Source organism: Myodes glareolus, chromosome 2, assembly GCF_982192425.1.
Source record: "Myodes glareolus chromosome 2, mMyoGla1.1, whole genome shotgun sequence".
Lineage (NCBI taxonomy): Eukaryota > Metazoa > Chordata > Mammalia > Rodentia > Cricetidae > Myodes > Myodes glareolus.
The window spans coordinates 63,639,108-63,658,867 of NC_142027.1; the positions used below are offsets into that span (position 1 = coordinate 63,639,108).

At 37.3% G+C, this 19,760-nt stretch overlaps 1 protein-coding gene across 17 annotated transcripts in view; it reads left to right on the forward strand.

The window, feature by feature from the left end:
- Positions 1-19,760, forward strand: part of Abi3bp (ABI family member 3 binding protein) — a 213,545-nt gene that overhangs the window by 161,045 nt on the left and 32,740 nt on the right. For 7 of the 17 annotated variants that reach the window (XM_087900839.1, XM_087900864.1, XM_087900878.1 and 4 more), the window contains 13 exons: positions 339-419; positions 2,022-2,096; positions 2,778-2,804; positions 2,901-2,957; positions 3,646-3,717; positions 4,224-4,271; positions 4,991-5,056; positions 7,501-7,575; positions 10,459-10,533; positions 13,568-13,627; positions 14,184-14,231; positions 15,000-15,080; positions 16,595-16,672. In XM_087900839.1, the coding sequence (XP_087756965.1) occupies positions 339-419; positions 2,022-2,096; positions 2,778-2,804; positions 2,901-2,957; positions 3,646-3,717; positions 4,224-4,271; positions 4,991-5,056; positions 7,501-7,575; positions 10,459-10,533; positions 13,568-13,627; positions 14,184-14,231; positions 15,000-15,080; positions 16,595-16,672 (843 nt within the window). The remainder of the gene's footprint in view (positions 1-338; positions 420-2,021; positions 2,097-2,777; positions 2,805-2,900; positions 2,958-3,645; positions 3,718-4,223; positions 4,272-4,990; positions 5,057-7,500; positions 7,576-10,458; positions 10,534-13,567; positions 13,628-14,183; positions 14,232-14,999; positions 15,081-16,594; positions 16,673-19,760) is intronic. The other 10 variants (XM_087900842.1, XM_087900934.1, XM_087900907.1 and 7 more) reach the window with 8 other exon arrangements.

Genomic DNA, 19,760 nt, shown 5'->3' on the forward strand with positions numbered 1-19,760 from the left:
TTCAAACTAAGCTATTAATATCTACATCTTACCTAGACAGAGTAAACTATAGCAATATTATGGGGCAATGGATTCTTTGGAATCCTGAGAAATTTCAGTGTCAAGTTAAGGTCCTACTACCTGGAGTTTGAGATTGAAACTATCTATGACTCTCTTCATTTGTTGACTTCATTTTATATTTTAGGTTTCTTTCTTAAGAATCTTTGGTGATTAAAAAAAATAGAAAATATTTTAAACCCAAGACATACATGCCCTAAATTTCAGGAAAAGGTATTTTAACCCCAATCATTATTTTCAAAACCAACAGCATGAAATTAATATCAACTTTCTTCCTTCAGCTCCTAAAGTACAGCGGACCCGCCGTCCACGTCCCAGACCTAAAACCACAGCAAGTACTGATATGTCTGAGTCCAAGTCGGGTAAATGTGGAATGCCTGCTTTGAGGGCTGCTAGCAGTCTGTCATAGATGGGTCCCAAAACCATACCAGTAATGGGAAGCTGATGTTCTCGTGCTCTTTGAGGAAACCAAGTCATTGGGTCCACTTAATAGTTGCTCCCTGAAGAGCTTCCCATACAAGCATGACTTGGGAAAATATGTTCCTAATTCCCCTAGTAACTTGGTTTGGATCAAGTTCTTTTCTTGAAAGATGAGTTGGTGGCAAGATTAGCGTTATTTACTTGTGGTTATGTATTAGCATTGAAACATCAGATCTGTTGCTTTGGCTTTGGTTATATAGGCTGATTATTTTTTTTCAACATCCAAGAAATACAACGCATTGTTTCCTTTTTACTTTTGTACATACTGCCCAAGAAAATTTCCAAATCTGTCATTCATAATAGTTACAACCAGAAAACCATGTAGCTGGGAACCTCTTAAGTAGACAGGAATTAAGAAATATGTAGCCAAGGTCAAAGTTGTTGACTATTTTCCACAACATTTTCGGTCTACTGTGACCAACTTTTTAGAAAGCAACTGTTTGTGTCCTGCTCTAGAATTTAAAAACATGTTTGTCATTTGAAACTCATGTTTTGAAAGAAAATTTAAGGAATTTTGTGGGTGTTAAAGTTTCTTATGTTCTTGCTCTGGGCTTTGAACTTGATATTCTTAGTACTGGGTCTCCAGAAACAACATTGGATAATGATTTTTGTGACATTCAGAGAATGTTTTCTCTTGCTGGTTAAAACCCGTCTGCTGCCATGCCAACATTGTTCATACTTTGTAAGACTGTGGCTAGGATAGCATTTCATACTTTGTAGTCAGTCACAGAAACTCCAGTGTCACCTACCTGTCATTTGTCAGCCATCCTTGGAACCACTGAAGATACCAATCTGCTATGGCATTCTTTTTAAAACTCCATTGGTCCACATTATTGCTCCTTTCTTTGGTGGTTAGATCTATAAAGCTACAGTAATTAAGAGATGTAACCTCCCTCTGAGCAACTTACTTTCCATAAAATCAGTGTGCTGTGCTTATTACTCTCATTTGAAGTCATGAGGTACCCCTATTGTCAAAAAAAAAAATAGCTGTGCACTGGAAGCTCCAGGTTCCTACATCACTGATGATCTCTGCCATGGCTTACTGATGGCTCTTGTTCTTTGCTAAGTAGAGACTTTGCTAGGTAGTATTATTATCCATTCCTTACTTAACAGATGAATGCTGTGTCTTGGATTTCTAAGGGAGCTCCTAGTGATGTTCAGTAATGAATGAATAATTTCTTTCCAAGAAGGATGCTTCAAATCAGGATTCAGCAATTTTAGTCCGAGAAGGGTTAGATAGTAAAAGTTTCAGATGTTGAGGGTCATTCAGTCTTCATCACAACTGTTTACTTCTGCTGTTATAGGTGAGAAATAACTATATTAGTATGTAAATAGACCCTGGCTCATGCTGGCTCATGCTGTGTCCATGTTCCAATAAGAGTTTGCGTTTCATGCCATTTTCATATTTTACATGGTGTAAAATATTGGTCATTTTTTTTAAAAAAGAAAAGATTCACAAGTTAACTTAAATCCTCTTTTTCCAGCTCCCACTGAACTGCAAACTCTTGTTTTGAAACCAGTGACTTCACCAAGCCTAGATATGACACAAAGTCAACCTGGTAAATTGCTTTATTCACATGACTGCAGTAAGAGTTTGTATGTTCAAATATAAAAACTCCTCTTTCCATGGTTGCACACTGATGCTAAATTAGTAATACTTTATCTTTTATTATTCTATTAGATACAAAATATCTACCCTTGTTTCATTGAGTTTGCTCTATATTTTTTGGATAACAATCACATAACTGATTAAGCAGTCAGCAAAACCTCTGAGGACTGATTATATTCCTTCTTAATTCTATCCACAGTTATAAAGATGTGGTTCTATTAAGCAGTGAGCTAGATGTATGCTCAGCCACCTTATGGAATGCTAGTTCATTTGTAACCATTGAAATATCAAAATATCATTTTAGTAAAGATTCTTTTTAGTTCCTTCAATATAGAGAATCTTTTAAAACATACTGACTTTCAAGTCACAAACAAAATTCAAATGTCATATTAGCAATACTGCTGTTCTTCTCTAAAGCTTAGTTTTGAAAAATTCGATTCCATTTTTTTAAGGAATAAATTATAATTTCTTTATTCTGTCTTTTAGTTAGATGAGATGATAGTTAGGTATTCCTATTAAATATTTAAGGTGTGTTTATTGACAATAGCCCAAACAGTTACCTTGTCCTGGATTCAACTCAGTTATTAGGGTTTCCTTTAGTGCTTAGCTAATGCAATGTTTTTTTTTTTAGCAGAACCAGGTCACTTAATGTTACCAGGTACCCAAAACTCTTCTGAAAAGTTAGTTTGTCTAATTTGCCTAATGTTTACAACAGCACATCTTTGACCAGTTGTACCATTGTTTGATTTGCTAGTTTCTGATGACCTGGAATTGGTTGCGTTTAGTACTGAGTCAACACAGAAGACAATAGGTAAAAATGTTCCCAGCGGGAAAGTCAAGACTATGTGCTTTTCCATCTCATTGCAAAATGCATCATTGGATGTGATCATGCTTTGTGACAATTCATAGCCACCTGCTCCTCATGTTTTCCCTATCAATGTCTATTCAATGGGTCTTCAGAGCCATCATGAATATAGTAACTCATGCTAGCTAGTATTGGCTATATTGCAATTCAAAGTTTCATAGTTTCCATAGTTTCCACTCAGTCAATGAAATTCATAATTTTTAAATTCTGATTATTCTTTGGATATGTACATGTGAATCTGTACATATGTATGTTTACATGTAATATATCTTTTCAGATCGTGTTAAGGCTTTATTTTCATGTTGCCAAAGGACTCATCCTAGACTTTTTACTTACTAAAATATTTTTGCAAAAATATGTAAGAAAGTAAAATTACCTACTCTAAGTAATAATTGCTGTAATGGACTCTGAAAGGCATTTATTTGTGCATGTATGTTTCTGTGCATGTGTGTGTGTGTACATCTGCCTGTCTTTTTTCCCACACAGCTAGCATCACTTCATTTTTACTCTACTAAATTGCAGCAATTTTCATAATCTAAATACCTACCCTCTATTTTCAATTAAATTCAAGATTTTATGACAACCTGCTTTGCACTGCCCACCACTAACCAGCCATTTCATGTCTCTTCCCCAGCACCAGGTGAAACAGATTATGTAGATACCACTACCAAAGAACCTCTCAGGCCAGAGGAGCCAAGGACAGAAGGTGGTAAAAGTTTCCAAGCTATGATTCACTTATTCTGCTATGTAAACTCTGATATTTGACTGAATAAATTTGAAGGACTACACTTCCAATCCACCTATCAATCCACCCACTTCTCACCCTGCCCCTTACTGGGGATCAACCTAGCGTTTCACATGTTTCTGAATGTGCTTTAGCAATGAGCCACACACATCAGCAGCTCTAAGACAATTGCATTCTTAGAATTGACGTGATAGTTGATAATCCTTGAAACAAAAAGTCTGTATTTGTTAGTATCTGAAGATCAAAGCATAATCACATTTGAAGGTCGGTTGTTGATAAAATATGAATATTTGAGATTTAATGCTATGAAATATGACTTTCCTCCTTTTTGTCCTGTCTAAAAACATTGTCTTGCTTATAATATTATGACATAAATTCTTTAGAATGAGATTGCAGATACTCAAGAAACACTTGTGGAGCTGAACGTCTGACCATTTTTAAGCTCATTCTCCTTTGTTTTGATACAGTTGTGGAGTCTCTTACACATGTGTCTGAGCTTCCTGAGACCATGCTAGGTAATGCCATCCTCAGCAGCACATCTCTGTGTTCTTTGTCTTCATTGCATCATCACTCAAGAGTCTCACCATTGCCCTCATTGTGAACTCATGTGGCACTTGCTTTCTTTGTTATTGAATTTTCTGCTTAGTTGTTCCTGTTCATAATCATTGTCCAAAAATGTCTTTTCATGTAGCAACATCATCTTGGTCTCTTACTATTCTTATGTCAGCCAAACTGTTGAATATAAAATATAGCATTTTCCTTATTATTTCAATCACTGCCAGCTCAACACTATCTGACTAAGGCTTATGATCTATTTATATTTTTTGACCTAGAGATGTACTTCCCCTTAACAGTCTTTCCATCATGTTGACTTAACATGTTTGGTTCTCTGTTGTCTGTCATCCAAGTGAAAGTCTATACTTCTTAACTGGTTTGTGATTTAATTTTAAAGTTACCTTTTTTTCCTTCATAGTTCTTTTTGAATATATCATTCAAGCATTGTTAAGGAGGTGGATATTTTTGAAATAATGATATTGCTTATCTCAAAAGTATTTTTGCAATCTGACATCTATCCTTTTTAAATAGAATGAGTTATGAAGAAGTAAGGGAATGCTGACTTCCTGAAATTTAGCCATTTTCTTTTCTTTTTCTGTTTGTTACCATCCTGTTGTCTGTAATCTGAGTTTGTCAAGCACTATAGTAATCCCAGTATAATTTCCTTCAATTACCATAGAAACATCACCTCTGCCTTCCCAAACTATAATACTACTCAGACCAGATGTGCCTCAGACTGAACCTGGTAAATACACTATTTTGCATTTTATATATGAGGTGAGTGTTTGTAAAATAACAACATGACCTGTCCATTTCGAAGCCCTAGCTATCACTCATCTCAGCCTTTGGTGGGTGAGCTTGCTTTTCTGACATAACATCTCTCTGTCTGTCATCAGTGATCTCTCTCTCAAATGGCAATGTGTAAATATTTAACATAATGTTGAAAATTACCTCTCCACTACTCTTTAAGTTTTTAGTTCAGGAAATAGAAATATTTAGAAATATTTTCTATTCTGTTTAAATATATATATATACATATACACATATATATGTATATGTATATATTTTAATTACTTTGTTGTCTTGATAACAGTTATCTTTATAACTATAAAGTATTTTGAGATATCTTACTCATGTTTGAAATCATACGATACTGACAAAACCAGATTTTGCTGTATAATCCACATAAAAGGGATATTGACCAATCCTCTTGTCATTATTCGGAGACCTCACTACTGCTCACTCCCCTTTCAATAGTCCGGTGTCTCCCTATATCCTTCCCCTGGTATTAGAAAAAACTGGTATCAAACTATTAGTCACAAAGTTTTCCTTGATGGTGGAGTTTGATCTGAATGAAAGCAAATCACCTTCATGGATAATAAAATTTCTGCAGTACCTACAGTTTCCCATGGAATAGAAGTTAACTATGAATAGGCCCAAGCTTATGTTTGGTTGTCATTGACCTATTTTTAAGCCAGGCCTGGAGTTCATGTCTATAACCCCAGCAATCTATGAGGCTGAAACAGGAAGATAGCTATGAGTTTATGGCCAACCTCAGATACATAGTAAGATAATTTGTCTCACATCCTTTTCTCAAAAAATATTTTATATGGTTCTATTTCCGATGGAGGTAGGATATTAATTTTCATCACTATATTCTAAGGCATGTATTAAATGTTTCCTAATAAATGACTTCTTACCGAATTCTTCATTGACTACACGAATGGGATCTGTCTCACATCATTACAACTACCACTGCCAAAAATTCTTTCAATAACCTATCAACATGTTATTGAATGTCTATTTCTATATACTACCTGTGATTCTTTTATACTTTTGTTTTTATTTTGTGAGAACAAATGCTTGCCATGTAGCCCAGGCCAGTCCAGAACTCAATATTCTCCTGCCTCAAACCCTCAAATACTGAAATCACAGGTATCTACCCCATGTTTGGCCACATCATGATGACATTTGAAATTGCTTCTCAACATATTTTTGCCGTCACATGGTCTTTTGTGCCCTGGGAAAGCAAAATGGCACATTAGTTAGGACCTCAGGAAGAAAGGGGCCTGTACTATGACATCACTAATACATTCAAATAATTCAAATAATTCCTAAGCATTGTGTCAGTTTTGGTAGAGATTGTGTCCATTGACCCTGATTCGCAGATGATGCTCTAAACCACCAGCTTATTAAGCCGAGGTAACTTCTTGTGTATCTTGGTCTTTATCTCTTTACAGGCTAGAGAAGTGCCCTGACACCACCGTGTATCTTGTATGTTCCCATTTATTATCAGGAAGAAGTCATCAACCCTGCAGACTCACACACCAACTTCCAGTGTCTAGCAACTTGTTCTTGGTGAATGATTCTTAAAGTTCTCAGACTACATATTATTAACACCAGTTTGTTTCTTCTTCTTAAATGTCCAATGCCAAATAATTCTTACTTTCAGCAATGTTTTTCTTAAAACTGCATGGCACTGTGGATACCATTCTCTGTGTTCTGATCTTTGTTTTTCCCACACACATTTTAGTTCCGCTGAAGAAAGTGTTCTCAGAGGCGCAGCCTCAGGCCTAATAATTTCTTTCAATTATTGGGATATACTTTTAATTTTCTCACTGAAGAAAATAAATGATTTTTATACCAGTTTCTCTAGAGCCTTCCTTGGATGCTTACCAGAGAAGAAACACTGCTTAGCAGAGAAGCAAGTTTTCTTCCCCACTTTAACCACTAGAATTGTGCTTTGTGTAATAAGATTATTTTTTTTCATCCCACTTGCTATTTAAATCATTCTGCTTGAATTTTTATCATAGTAATTTCTCTGTTCAGAAAATATGTGTTTATCTTTAAAGAATACCCCTGCATATTTATGATAACGTGGATTAGTAATGAGACAACGGTTATGGTGTGCTTCATTGTTAACCTATTTTAAAAGTATTTGAAGTGGGTATTTCTAAAACACCAACAGTTCTCTTTTGTAAGCTGAAATTTGAGGTATGTTTAATCTGTTTCTTTTATCCTATATCCATAATCTCCCTCTCCTTTGCAGCTCTCTGAAGATTTTGGACAGCATTTACTGGGTTTATTTATCTTCAGTCACTCCGCAAATACCTTTGAGCTTCTAGAAAACACAGGAGTTCTGGGAAGGGTCAAGGGCTCAAAATCTGTGAATCTTTGTCTTTCTTTTAGCTCCCAGGCAGACACCTGGTACTCCCCACAAGCTCAAAACAACACCACGCCCAAGAATCTCACCACAACCGCCAGGTAACTACCAAGTTTATGCTTTAACTTCTAAGACTTAAAGTTAATGAGTTTCTCAGTTACAACAAACTGAGGTTTTAGCTATTGTCAAAGAAGTTCCCCTTTCTGGGAAACCTAAAGTATTTATCATTATTTCTGGAATTCATCAGAAAACACATCACTAGGCATGTTTAATCCAGAAAGCTTTCCTAACCTCTTACTGTTTCGGATGAGGAGGTCCAATAGCGGGTTTCCTTAGAGGAGCTGCTTACCCCCTTTTCCCTACAAATTTAGGCTCTTTTCCTGGCCTTTCTGCTGTCCAAGAATGTGCTTCTACTAACCTAAGTCCTGCTTCCAAAAATGACCTGAGGTCCATCTAGCCACTAAACAGGGGAGGAATGCTACTGTCACTGATGGGCTACAAGCAAGAAAAGAAAATGTCAGCATCAATTTTAGCCTTGGCCCAGGTGGTAATTCTTGAATCCTACCAGCAATAGTTTAGATAATTTCAGGATCTCTGCTATTTGATTCTGTTTCTTAATCTTTTTTAAGAAAATTGATTCAAAGACTATTCTATATTTTATATCTCACTAGTAATTAAAAATTTGCCCTAATTTGTGTATTATTAAACTGTTCATATTAATTACTAAATTTTATTGTGACAATAATATTTTTGAAATGTAAATATGTGAAGGTACAAATGCAACATTCCTCCAAAGACTTACTACTTTTAAATCACAAAGAATCCTCAGAATATTGAGATATGTGGAGTAGTGGTAAAAATGCTTCATGATTCATTAAGAAATAGTAATTAGTGAATAAAACAAGGATAAATATTTCAAATTTTTTTAAAAAACTTTTATTGAAAATAAGGTACGTTAAATTTGTTGGTATAAAATTTATAACCTAACTATAAAATTCTAATCATGGTGAGCAGCTGTCAAGATTTTATTGAACATACAACACAGGACAAGAGCAATAGAAAAGAATAAATGGAAGTTTTGAAAATAAGAAAATGATAAAGTAAGAAATCCTAGTAATTCAAGCTTCCAGACTATTAATTCCTGGCTGCCAAGTTAAGTGAGGGGACGTAAACTACTAGAAAACCATTTTAAGGATTTTATCTTTTTGAGGAATACTTTGTACTTAATAAATTTCAGTACAGTAAGTTGGGATCCTGCTATGATTTCCTGTTATTAACCCATAAATTTTAAATTTGTTTCATTTTAAATTAGCTCTTTAACCAACACAAGGTGCATAAGCACAGTGTGATTAGAGCCAACCCAGTCACTCCGTGCTCACTCTGCAAAGCTAGGGGTTACCAAACTATCGGGAGAGAGGCTCTTGGTTTTGCTTCAGCTGAGGCAACTTCTAGTTCACAAGCCTTTCCAGTGGACAGCAGCTGCAGCCAAATGCTCCTGACCTTTTCAGTCTCATTTAACATAAGGAAAAACTACATGAAAATCAAAATGTGTTACAATGTTAAAATGATGTTTAAAGTGATAGAAGTTAAATCTCTCCCTTTCAGCATGAGAACATGGTTCTTAAAAAACCAATCCAAATAATACATTAGGTTTCTATAGGCTCTCGAGGACGTGTGTATGTGCATGTAAGTACTGTAAAATATTGTTTTACATTTTTTTACATTTTTATTTATCATCTTTGTGTGTGTGTGTGTGTGTGCACGCATGTGTGTGCCACTGCACAAGTGTGAAAGTATGAGAAAAATGTTAGGAACTTGTTTATTTCAACCATGTCAATTTTGAATATCAAACTCAGGTCATGAGGTTTAGTGGCAAGACCCTTTACTCACCGATCTGCCTTGCCAGTCCCATAAAATATGTGAAAAATAAATGTTTCAGATCCTAGTTTCTCAACTGTTGCCTTTGCATTTCAGAGGCCGTCTGCATGAGTGAACGCTCTGCATGCGTGATCAGTTCACCATAGGGTCACTAAGACTACTGTGTATCTCAATGTACAACACAGACTTGTTTACCTGCCACTTTTCTCAGTATAAAATTTTGTAATAGGTAGGTTATCTTTCTGGCTATATCAGAGTATATCTGTGAAATAAATTACAAAATTCATATTTGTAGTTGGTTCTTCAAGATAAAATAGAAACTCAAAATTTAGAGCCAATCATTATTCAAAATATTATAAGCCAATAAAGCAAATAAAGTTTTGTGTTCATAGGTAATAATGACCCTAAATTAATTTCATACTAAGAGATCTTATACCCATCAAACTTATGGACACCACTTTGTAGAAGTAAAATATAGTGAAAAACAAGCTGTAGTTAGCTGCTTTGGTGCCAAATGTATGAAGATCCAGGGAAGTCGACGGAACTTTAGGCTAGCACAGTTGCCACATCATTTGGACATGTCACTCCTGGGTCTCACACTCACCCTGGAGGACAGGTGTTTTATCTCCAACTAACAATAAGAAGCAAAGCAAAATCTGACCCAAAGAACTTGAGTTTCTAAAGCTTGGGGTCTGGGTACAGTGATCATGTCTGGCCCTTGGAGTCTGTGGCAACTCTCAGCTCTAGTACTTAATATGACCCCAGTCATCAACCCAAGTCAAGCAAGCATATCTAGAAAGAAAAAGAAGCCCTATATTAAGTTAATTCCTGGCTCCTCTGATGTGACGATTAAAAAAAATCTCTTTATCCCTTTATCATGATGATTTGTCAAATGCTGTGATTTCTCAGACTTCATTTTCCAACAACAAGGAATTTTCATTGGACTTCTACCTGATCTATTTTAAAACTTACATTATTCACTGACTCTATCGCTGCTATCTTGTTCCTTATTACAGTTAAAGCTTATTCCCCATCAGGACTGATGTGTTAGCATGACTCAGAAACAAGGAACCCTAGCAACTCATGATCTGAGTTCTCTCTTTCAGTTCCTAGGGGATCTCAACACACTATTTCCAAACCAAAACTGCCACCAAGTCTTGAAGTGACAGACACTAAATCCGGTAAATATCTTATTTTGTATTTAAGCTATCCCTGCTTTCCCACACACAGGCACTGAAACAGGTGAGTTATGTGAGATTAATTTAATTGCCTAATTCTGTCATGTGCCCTAGTGGTTTTTATTTTCATAGGTATCTCAAGAATTCTAATCGCACATGTAGTAAAGCTATTATTACAGTGAAATGGAGAGAATTATGCCAAGAACAGAATGTTTTTCCTAGACCAAAGTTTGTTGTTTGTTTTACTGTTGGTGGGTTTTGGTAGGGCTTTGGAACATTTGAATAGTTTTATAGGTAGAGGGGAAGGAACTCACGGAAAGAGAAATATGAATTATTGATGAAACTATAGGAGAGAATAGTTGAGTGTTTCTTAGTCATAGAGAATTTGGCTGCCATGCCCATGGTCCTAAGTTCAGTCCCTAGTACTAAAAAGAAAAGTCACAGTCACAGTGCTTGGGAACTGGACCCAAAGGGATCAGAAATACAAAGTCAGCCCCAACTACATAGCGAGTTGAGAACCGCCTGGACTACATGGAACCCTGTGTCAAAACCCACTACAACAACCTATGATAGGAATTAATAACAAATGTTAGCCTTAAAAGGGATTGAAGGAGGTGGTCCAGTAAGTAACACAAGGAAAGCCTAGGCAGTGTCCTCCAAAGGGTGGGAGTCCTGGCCCCTCTCATGCTAATTGTAAAACCATAAAGCTAGAACAGAGAAATGGGGAGTCTTGAGGTGAAAAACCCACAGTGTCTACGTGTTTTACGTTTCTAAGATGGGTGATGTGGTTGCTGCCTTACAGGCCATAGTCTACCAGCTGTCTCAAACAGCAGTGTTTTGATTTCCTCACAAACTCTAGTGAAGCACCCACGCATACACATTTTACACTTGTCCCCTTATGACATTACCTCGATGGTTACATTTTCCCTAGAGAGACCCAGTTTACCTAAACAGATGGTTCACATAACTGATTAGATAGTTGATATTAATGATAAATTGGTTAACATAATTATCTATACTAATGATATACTAAAGGAAGTATAAGGAAATCAAAACTGCCATCTCAGAGAAATCATCACCATTTATGTTTATGACATGCCCTCAGGACAGGCTATAGGGATTCTAATCTCATTTGATTTAATATACTGATAAAAGTCACAGGGGGAATTATGACTCCAGTTGCAGGGGATCAAGTAGGAACACGATTCCTAGGCCTTTCCTGGGAGTCGCGCTGCTGCTGTCCCTTCCCCTGACTTTCCCTGCATTAGCGAGTTTGCGCCGCAGTTTATTAAATCATCACGTCACACGGAGAAGGAAAATGTCTGCGTCAGCAGCTGGAATCCACGTTAGCCTCTTCTAAACACTTCAGCTCACTAAAGCTGCAGCGACTAATGTGTTTACAGTCTGGTGGGTTTGTTAGGAGCACATCTTTCCCTTACTGCCTTAATCCCAGCTCTCCCTTGTGTCGCCCTGTACTGGGATTAATATGCATTTAGTGCAGTCTTAGCATCTTCACGGTCTGTAAATTCCAGTGCCTCCTCCTTCAGCCTCCAAGTAAATGTTGAGTTTGATTTAAAGTTGGAAATGTATTTCCCAAAACACCAAGTGGAAAAGGAGGAAAGTTTGATATTGGGGTGGATTTTCTTCAACTTTGTGAACTACTGATTTTTTCCTATAGTATATAAATAAGTAAAAGCATTACACTTGCAAATTCCACTGGATTCTTTTTTCCCTTTAAACTCATGAATCTTCTGATCAGGCTGACCGGGAATTCATAGACGTCTTCTAGCTTCTGCCTCCCATGTGCTTGTATTAAAGGCGTGTGCCATCATGCCTAGGTTAAGTAAAGTTTTGATTTAATTATTCAGTGTACCAAATTCCACAGCTGTAATTGAGTCAGTACTAGCCTGAAGTAAGAACAGATGTGACATGTGAGGTAAACCAGTCCTCTCTCCCCAGTCAAAACAGGGATTCCATTCTAGACAACCCATCTTAAATTGTGCTTAGCTGCCTAAAAATGAAGGTTTCTTCATCATCCTCCTGCCTGAATCCGAATTTTTCAAGCTTCCGATAAGATACAAGACAAATCACATTGCCTACCACAGAGATACTGGTGTTTTGCAAATCCTCAGTGTGGGAGGAACTCTTTGCTTTAGAGAGTGGGCTTAGGCAGGGCCTCCTTATATAAGGCCCTGAGATTAAGAAGTATCCTGAAAAGTTTTGGATTAGAGATCTGATATGAGTAAGAGGATGTCATTCTGGTATTTCCCCCAGTAAGATAGTCGGTGGCCAACATGCTCCAACTCGACAGCGTGTTGACTCAACTAATGTGAGCTGATCTATTATTTAGCTGAACTTACGGGTATTCTCATATGTCGGGCATGCATAATACCCAGTGCACAAGAAGCCTTGCCACTGAAGATGGCAGGAGTTGGCAGTAGTGTGTTGGTTCAGCATGTATTCCGTCCTGACCACAGTCATGAGTTTCACATGCAGCCTTGTCTAATGGCCAGTCACTAGTTCCTTTTGACTTTTCTTTCCACAGTAAGTTTTGAGTGTCACTTACAATGAAATTTTGTCCCCTCATAGGTGTTCAAGATTTTTGTCTTTTGTCATAGTGAGCTTGTGAACCTTTTATTCGCTCCCCTAGCATAGCGTGTTGTCTATCGCTGTCTGAATCTTAGTGAGCATCAAATGGCAGCTACCAGCTCAGCTCAAACACTTTTCTTTTTGAGAGTTTTGAAAACAACCTAAGGGAAACCCACCTCCCTGTGTCTAAATTATCCATTTCCTCTTCTCTTGCTTTTCTTTTTTGAAGGAGAATTCAACACGAACTATGACCAGTTTTTTCTCTGTTCACTGCAACCACATTCTCCTCTAGGAAGTCATAGCTTCCATTTTGAAAAAATGGTCATTTTTTTTTTTCTAAAGCATGGCTCTTTAGCTTTTGCATCCTTCACGTTTTAGGGATTTTGACATTTGAGGATTATGTTCACTCCATTACTATGCAGTGTTTTATGATTTTTTTTTCTTTCAGTACCAACGGATGAACAACTTTCCCATAAAAAAGACCCTGAGAGCTCTCATAGTGAAACTGGTAAAAAAAAAATTTGATTTTCTTACTTAGAAAGTATATTTATATTTTCGAAATCCTAATAGATAGATGGTAGATAGATAGATAGATAGATAGATAGATAGATAGATAGATAGATAGATATGCTGTGATATAGAAAAGTGTGGTTATGAAATATATGTTTTCTTAGAGGTAGTTCAATTATATAATCCTGTTAAAAGTTTTTCATGGTTAAATAGAGAAAAACTTACATAATAGTTTTATTTGCTTTGGAAATTTTTACTGAAGTAGAGATCATGCTGAAACTTAATAGCTGAGATAACCTTATGGGTTTATGGGTTTTAGGCAAAAAAAGAAATAGTTTGCCTGCTCATTCATGTTTTCCTCAAAATGATGGCTGGTGAATAAAATAAAGATTTATTTAACTAATTTCCTTGAGTAGAATCTAGTAGAGCTTTGTTATATTTATTATGGTTCTTAGAGGATATTCAAGTTTATAAATAACTATATCTAGAAGAGAAATAATTTGACTTTGTTATAGTAATTTTCATAACGTTTCTTCTGTTTACTTTTGGCGTAGTTCTGCCTCCTGTTACCTTTAGAGCTGAGCCACCAAAGCCAACAATAGGTAATGCTACTCTCATATTAACCAACCAGCTTGCTTGCTTTCTTTGTTCCCGCCAAGATCACAGGTTTTTCTTGAATGTTCAAAGAATCTCCTCTTCTCAGTTCATTTCATAATGTCATTCTCACAGTGACCATTGTTTCAAGTAAAGAAAAGTATGGTTTCAGTGTTGAAAGATTTTTCTCAGGAGAAGCCCAGGAAGGCTCATTACAGAGCCTTCATTTAACTCCACGATTCCACTTACCCTGTTTCCTGTCCAGTTCATATTCCTGCTAGTTTAATGGTTCTCAGCTGCACTGCTGCAACAGACTAGCATATGTCAGCGCTTAGAAGATGATGTAAGAAAGTGATAATTTGGTCAAAATATGAAACTACCATTAATTTGCTTGTCTAACTAAACCAAAAACAGATTCAAAATGCTCATCCCGACAGTTTTGTACTCCTCTCTGCTTTGGGGTGATAGAGAGACAGCTACAACCTGAAGAAGACCAGGCAGGTGTCCGAACCACACTCCATCTTGACCAGGTCTCCTGTGCAGTGGGCCAAACAGAATATCCTTTATTGGGCCTCCTGGTAGAAAATGGTTAAGAGCCATTATACTAACATTCCATTGCTTTCTCCTGAGAGTCCTGTACACACCAACTTTCTACTTCCTCACTCATGAGATGTTTTCCATCTTATATTTCAAATGAAGGTGTCTCTTGACATACCATTCTAGTTTATTGCTGGCTTTGATTAAAAGTTTACCAACTTAGTACTTTTCTTTTGCAGCACCCTTAGAGACATGGGACATTTCTTCCACACCTGTAACTTCACCACCACCTAGTCAAGAGGAGCTACAAACCACCTGGGGTAACTTATATTATTTTTCTCCACAAGGGACTTATCACTTAAAGAGTGCATCTAGAGTTACATTGCTCATTTTATTTAACTTTCCCATTGCATGGCTTTCCGTACGAATGTCTACAAGCATCTTGGTAGTCAAGTTCCAAGTAGAGTCAGCTCTCCTGAATCAAAACCTTTTGAAAAATTGTATTGAAAGTGATAAGGTGGTTTTCTTGCCATTGTCCCTCAAATGGTATCTCAAAGCAATTATTTCCATGGCATTTTCATCTATTTATACTACACCTGATCTAGAGAGGATTTTATCATAGGATGCCCGCAGAGCTTATAGGCTGCCTGCTGAAGACGGTAGATCAGCAAAGAAAGCAGTTGGTACGATCTTGATATGCTTTTGAGGATTTCAACATAAATATGTCCACAGTTGTGGAGACACATTTGCTGAGTCATGCCTGAAAATGATGCAGAACTTCCCCAGCTCATGCTTGTTGGCTCCTCAGTCCTTCCCTACTTGCACCCAGCAGACTCCTTTCATTCAGTAGTCTTCTTGTCCTTGCTTTATTCCTTTTCAAGTAAATTCATCACTCTCTGTGTGTGTGTGTGTGTGTGTGTGTGTGTGTGTGTGAGAGAGAGAGAGAGAGAGAGAGAGAGAGAGAGAGAGAGAGATGAAGCAGCTGACTATATTTTAAATGAGGTCCATCTGAAAGAAGAAAACTTAAATAGAATGAGCAAATAGACCTGACAATTACCACTGAATATACATCATCTCACTTCTACTTCCCTTTAAAATATGCTTCTTGATTTATTAAAGAAAGAGACACTACCTGCCAACTATCACAAATCTCTTTCCCAAAAATTGAATCAAGAGGATAAACTGGGACAGAAAGAAAAAAGAGGGTATTATGACTGCCTTCAGCTATTTCCTTCATTTTTAGGTGGCAGAGTAAACAATATAATATACTTTGTCATTATGATGTAATAAGTTCAGGATAATATGAGGATATTTTATCAAGACAGACATGTCTGAACGTCAGTAAACATAATTTTCATTTTGACATATAGAAAATAAAAGGATAGTTCTTCTATGATTGAAATAAACATCTTTTCATGTGACCTATTTAATTTCTGCATATAACTTGTGGAATATGAAAGTAACAAAAATATAGATACATAGACATTTAAGGTATTTTCAAACTTTGCTTGCACCCAAGGATCAAACAGCTATCTTGGGCCTTTAGCTCAGTGGTAGGGCACTCACATAGCATATATGATGCCCTGGGTTCAATCTCTAGTGTAGGAAACCACACCAAGCAGAATGATCCTGTTCCAAAGCTGCTTCATCAGTCCTATAATAATCACTAAAATAACAGGACAACAAAAACAACAGTCATTCACATACGCATTCCCTTGAAGTTACTACAAAAGCAGTAGCAAATAACTTGAGTTGACTGTTATTTTTTGCTTTGCTCTTTGTTGTGTTCATGGTGATGGTTAAAAACAAGGTATCCTGCTATGTTTTTCCCTAGAACAAACAGACCATTCTACCCAGGCAATCTTCACAACTAAGATTCCACGAACGACTGAATTGGCAAAGACAACTCGGGGTAATGCTGTTCCTCCACCCTTCGAGAGAATTTTTTTTTTATTTTCCTTTAACCAAGAAATAAATTTTGCTTTCAGATGGTGGTTCCCCACCACAGTGAACTGCTTGACTGTTTTTATATTAAAGATGAAGGACCTCAGGCAAACTGAACTCCACTTGTATATACAGCTTCTTTGGTTGGTGCCTCGAATGTCTTGTTGGCTGCAGGCTGCTGATAACTAACTCAAAAGTCTCTAGGTTTTTCCCCTTGCTTAACTTTCATGAGTCTGACTTTCATCTTCATCTTCCTACTTTCCTTTCCTCTCCCCTCTTCTTCCTTTTTCTCCCCTCATCTCCAAAACTGGAATAAAACTCAATGATATCATGAGCTGAGAAAAGCTTTTAATAAGAAAAGTCATTTATTAAGTATTGAGAGTGGTTAGACATTTGGCAGCGTGTTGCTTGTAGTGCCCTGTCTCTGGGGAAAAGAACTCACCTGCAGACGTAGTCTTCATATTCTCAGAAGTCTTTTCCATTACAGCGTCTAACCTCACTGGGTTATAAACATTTGCTGGTTTCTAATGCTCTAGTGTTATTATTGCTGCTGTTTGGATGATCCTTTTTGCTCATTTGTATTAAATGGTAGAAAGCCAAAGCAAATAAAACAAAAGCAAACTTTAGAAGGAATCGGAAGACAGATAACTTTATTCTGTTCATTACCAATTCTAATTTGAGGGAGCACATGGATGGACGAAGTCGGAAATCAACAAGAGCCTAGTACGGTGACTCAAGATTGTAATCCCAACCTTTAGGAGTTAGGACAGGAGGATCATGAGTTCCAGGCCAGCCTGAGAAAAATTTTAAAAGGCAAAATACAATGGAAGGAAAGAATGAAGGGAAAGAGGAAGGAAAGGAGGGAGGGGGGAGAAAGAAAGGAAAGAAAGAACGGTAATAAGTAACAGCAGGAAAATGATAGCAACAGCATCAATGTAGTTTCAGGCGGGCCCTTTGTCGTCAGCACGAGGGCCTGAGCAAGCGTGAGGCGAGTGTGGTACAACACTCAGTCTCTAACTCTAAGCTTTGCTTATTTGTAAGTTTTTTAATTTTAAAATTTCCTATTCAAAGCTTATAAAATTTGTATTTACTAGCTTCTTATTTGTGTTCAAATATGCAAAGAAATAAGAAACACCAAGATAGCCTTCTCCTGCCCTGTGTGCCAGCTTTACTATTTGATGACACTCCATCAGTTATGATAGCCACAACCCTCCCTGGATTTTGTATTTTATTTTTATTCTGTTTCCAAATAACTTTAATGTTTTGAATGACAGCATCATCTTCATGCTCAAAGCAGCTCTTCAACAAATATATAAATATTTATAATAAGAAGAACATATAAAGATGTTCTTTCAACTCTGCTTTTGTATCTCTAAGTGAGAAAAAAACTCTACTTTTGAAGACTTCCTGAATTCTTGTCAATGGTTAAAAAAAAATGATGGATCTGATAGGTTTGCTTTTTTATGGGAATGCCAACATTGGGTTAAAGATTTTTTTTAATTCCTACTAAAACAATTTTACTAGATAGAAATTTTATGGTTATATGGAGTCACATAAAGCCTCTTTGATCTGAATTGTCTTAGTACAATTGTATAGTGTACTATAGTTTTTTTCTCATGTCCAGAGAATTCTTAGTTTGAGGATCTTCTCTGCCATCCTAGGATTTATATTTTCCTGATTTTGTACCAAATCTTTTCCTTAGGTTCAGCAGGCATGAGATATCAAATAATAACTAGGAAGGAGCCCTTCTTCAGGAGAAGAGGGGTACCCACAACCCTACACCTTTCAATAACCCTGATGTTGTAAATAGGAGCAGCGGGCTGTGTTCCCGCCGCCCGGCTAGCTTTACCCGAAATAATTACACAGAAACTGTATTCATTTAAACACTGCCTGGCCCATTAGTTTTAGCCTCTTATTGGCTACCTCTCACATCTTGACTAACCCATTTCTAATAATCTGTATGCTATCATGAGGTCGTGGCTTACCAGCATGAGTCTAGCCAGCATCCATCTCGGGAAGGGGAATCATGGCATCTGCCTCATTGCTGTCTTCCCAGCATTCTGTTCTGTCTACTCTGCCCACCTAATTTTCTGCTCTATTAAAAGGCCAAGGCAGTCTCTTTATTAACCAATGAAAGTAGCACATAGACAGTTGACTCTCCTACATCACCCTGACTAGAAGCAGATGGGGGGTGGTGCAGCTCAGATAAAGACAGCTGTGTGTTACAGGGTGGTCCTCAAAAGCTCTCCTGAGCTCTGAGGCCCTTCATGTCATCTGGGACCCTGGCTTTGTTTAATGCCAATCCTCATCCAGCACAGACCAACTGAGAGACTGGAGGAAGAGATAAAATCATTCCTCCAGATCTTGTGCTCGAACTGTATGTGGACCACTGATGCGTGAGACTATGGGGTCTCAACCACTCAGCAGTGGTGCCCCTAGAACCACAGTAGAACCCCACTGATAGATTCTCCCCCCTAATTTCTCTGTGGCAACCTTGCCCCCACATCTACCAAGACAGTTCCCACACAAAGCGCTGTAACTTATGCTCAATTCTCTCTGCATTCTATTTTTGTTTCTACAAGTGTTTATTTTGGATGAACATGGGCGCGATGAGAGGGCATTTGTGGCTGTGCCATGGCATGGCATGGTGGTCAGATGACAACTTAATGGAGTTAGTCATCTCCTCCCACCACACGGATTCTGGGGGTCAAACCGAGCTTGTCAGGTTTGGCAGCAAGCATTTTTACCCACCAAATCATCTCTAAGTGCCCAGTGTTTTACTTTCAGTACATTGTAGCAGTGTACCTACCCAAAGGCACATTAGGGATCCTGATTGCTTGACTTTATCAGCTCTTACTTGGTTCTCCATGTGGAACTCGGCCGAGCATAGTGCTTCAATCATCACTGTGTGTTTATTTTAGATGTTGTTTTTATATACTTCATTTTTAATATTCTTAGAATTTTTTTAATAGATATGAAGCATCTTTACAGTTTTGTAGTACTGGCAACCCAAAAACATGTGGCAACAATGTTTACGTGGTTACATAATCACAAAC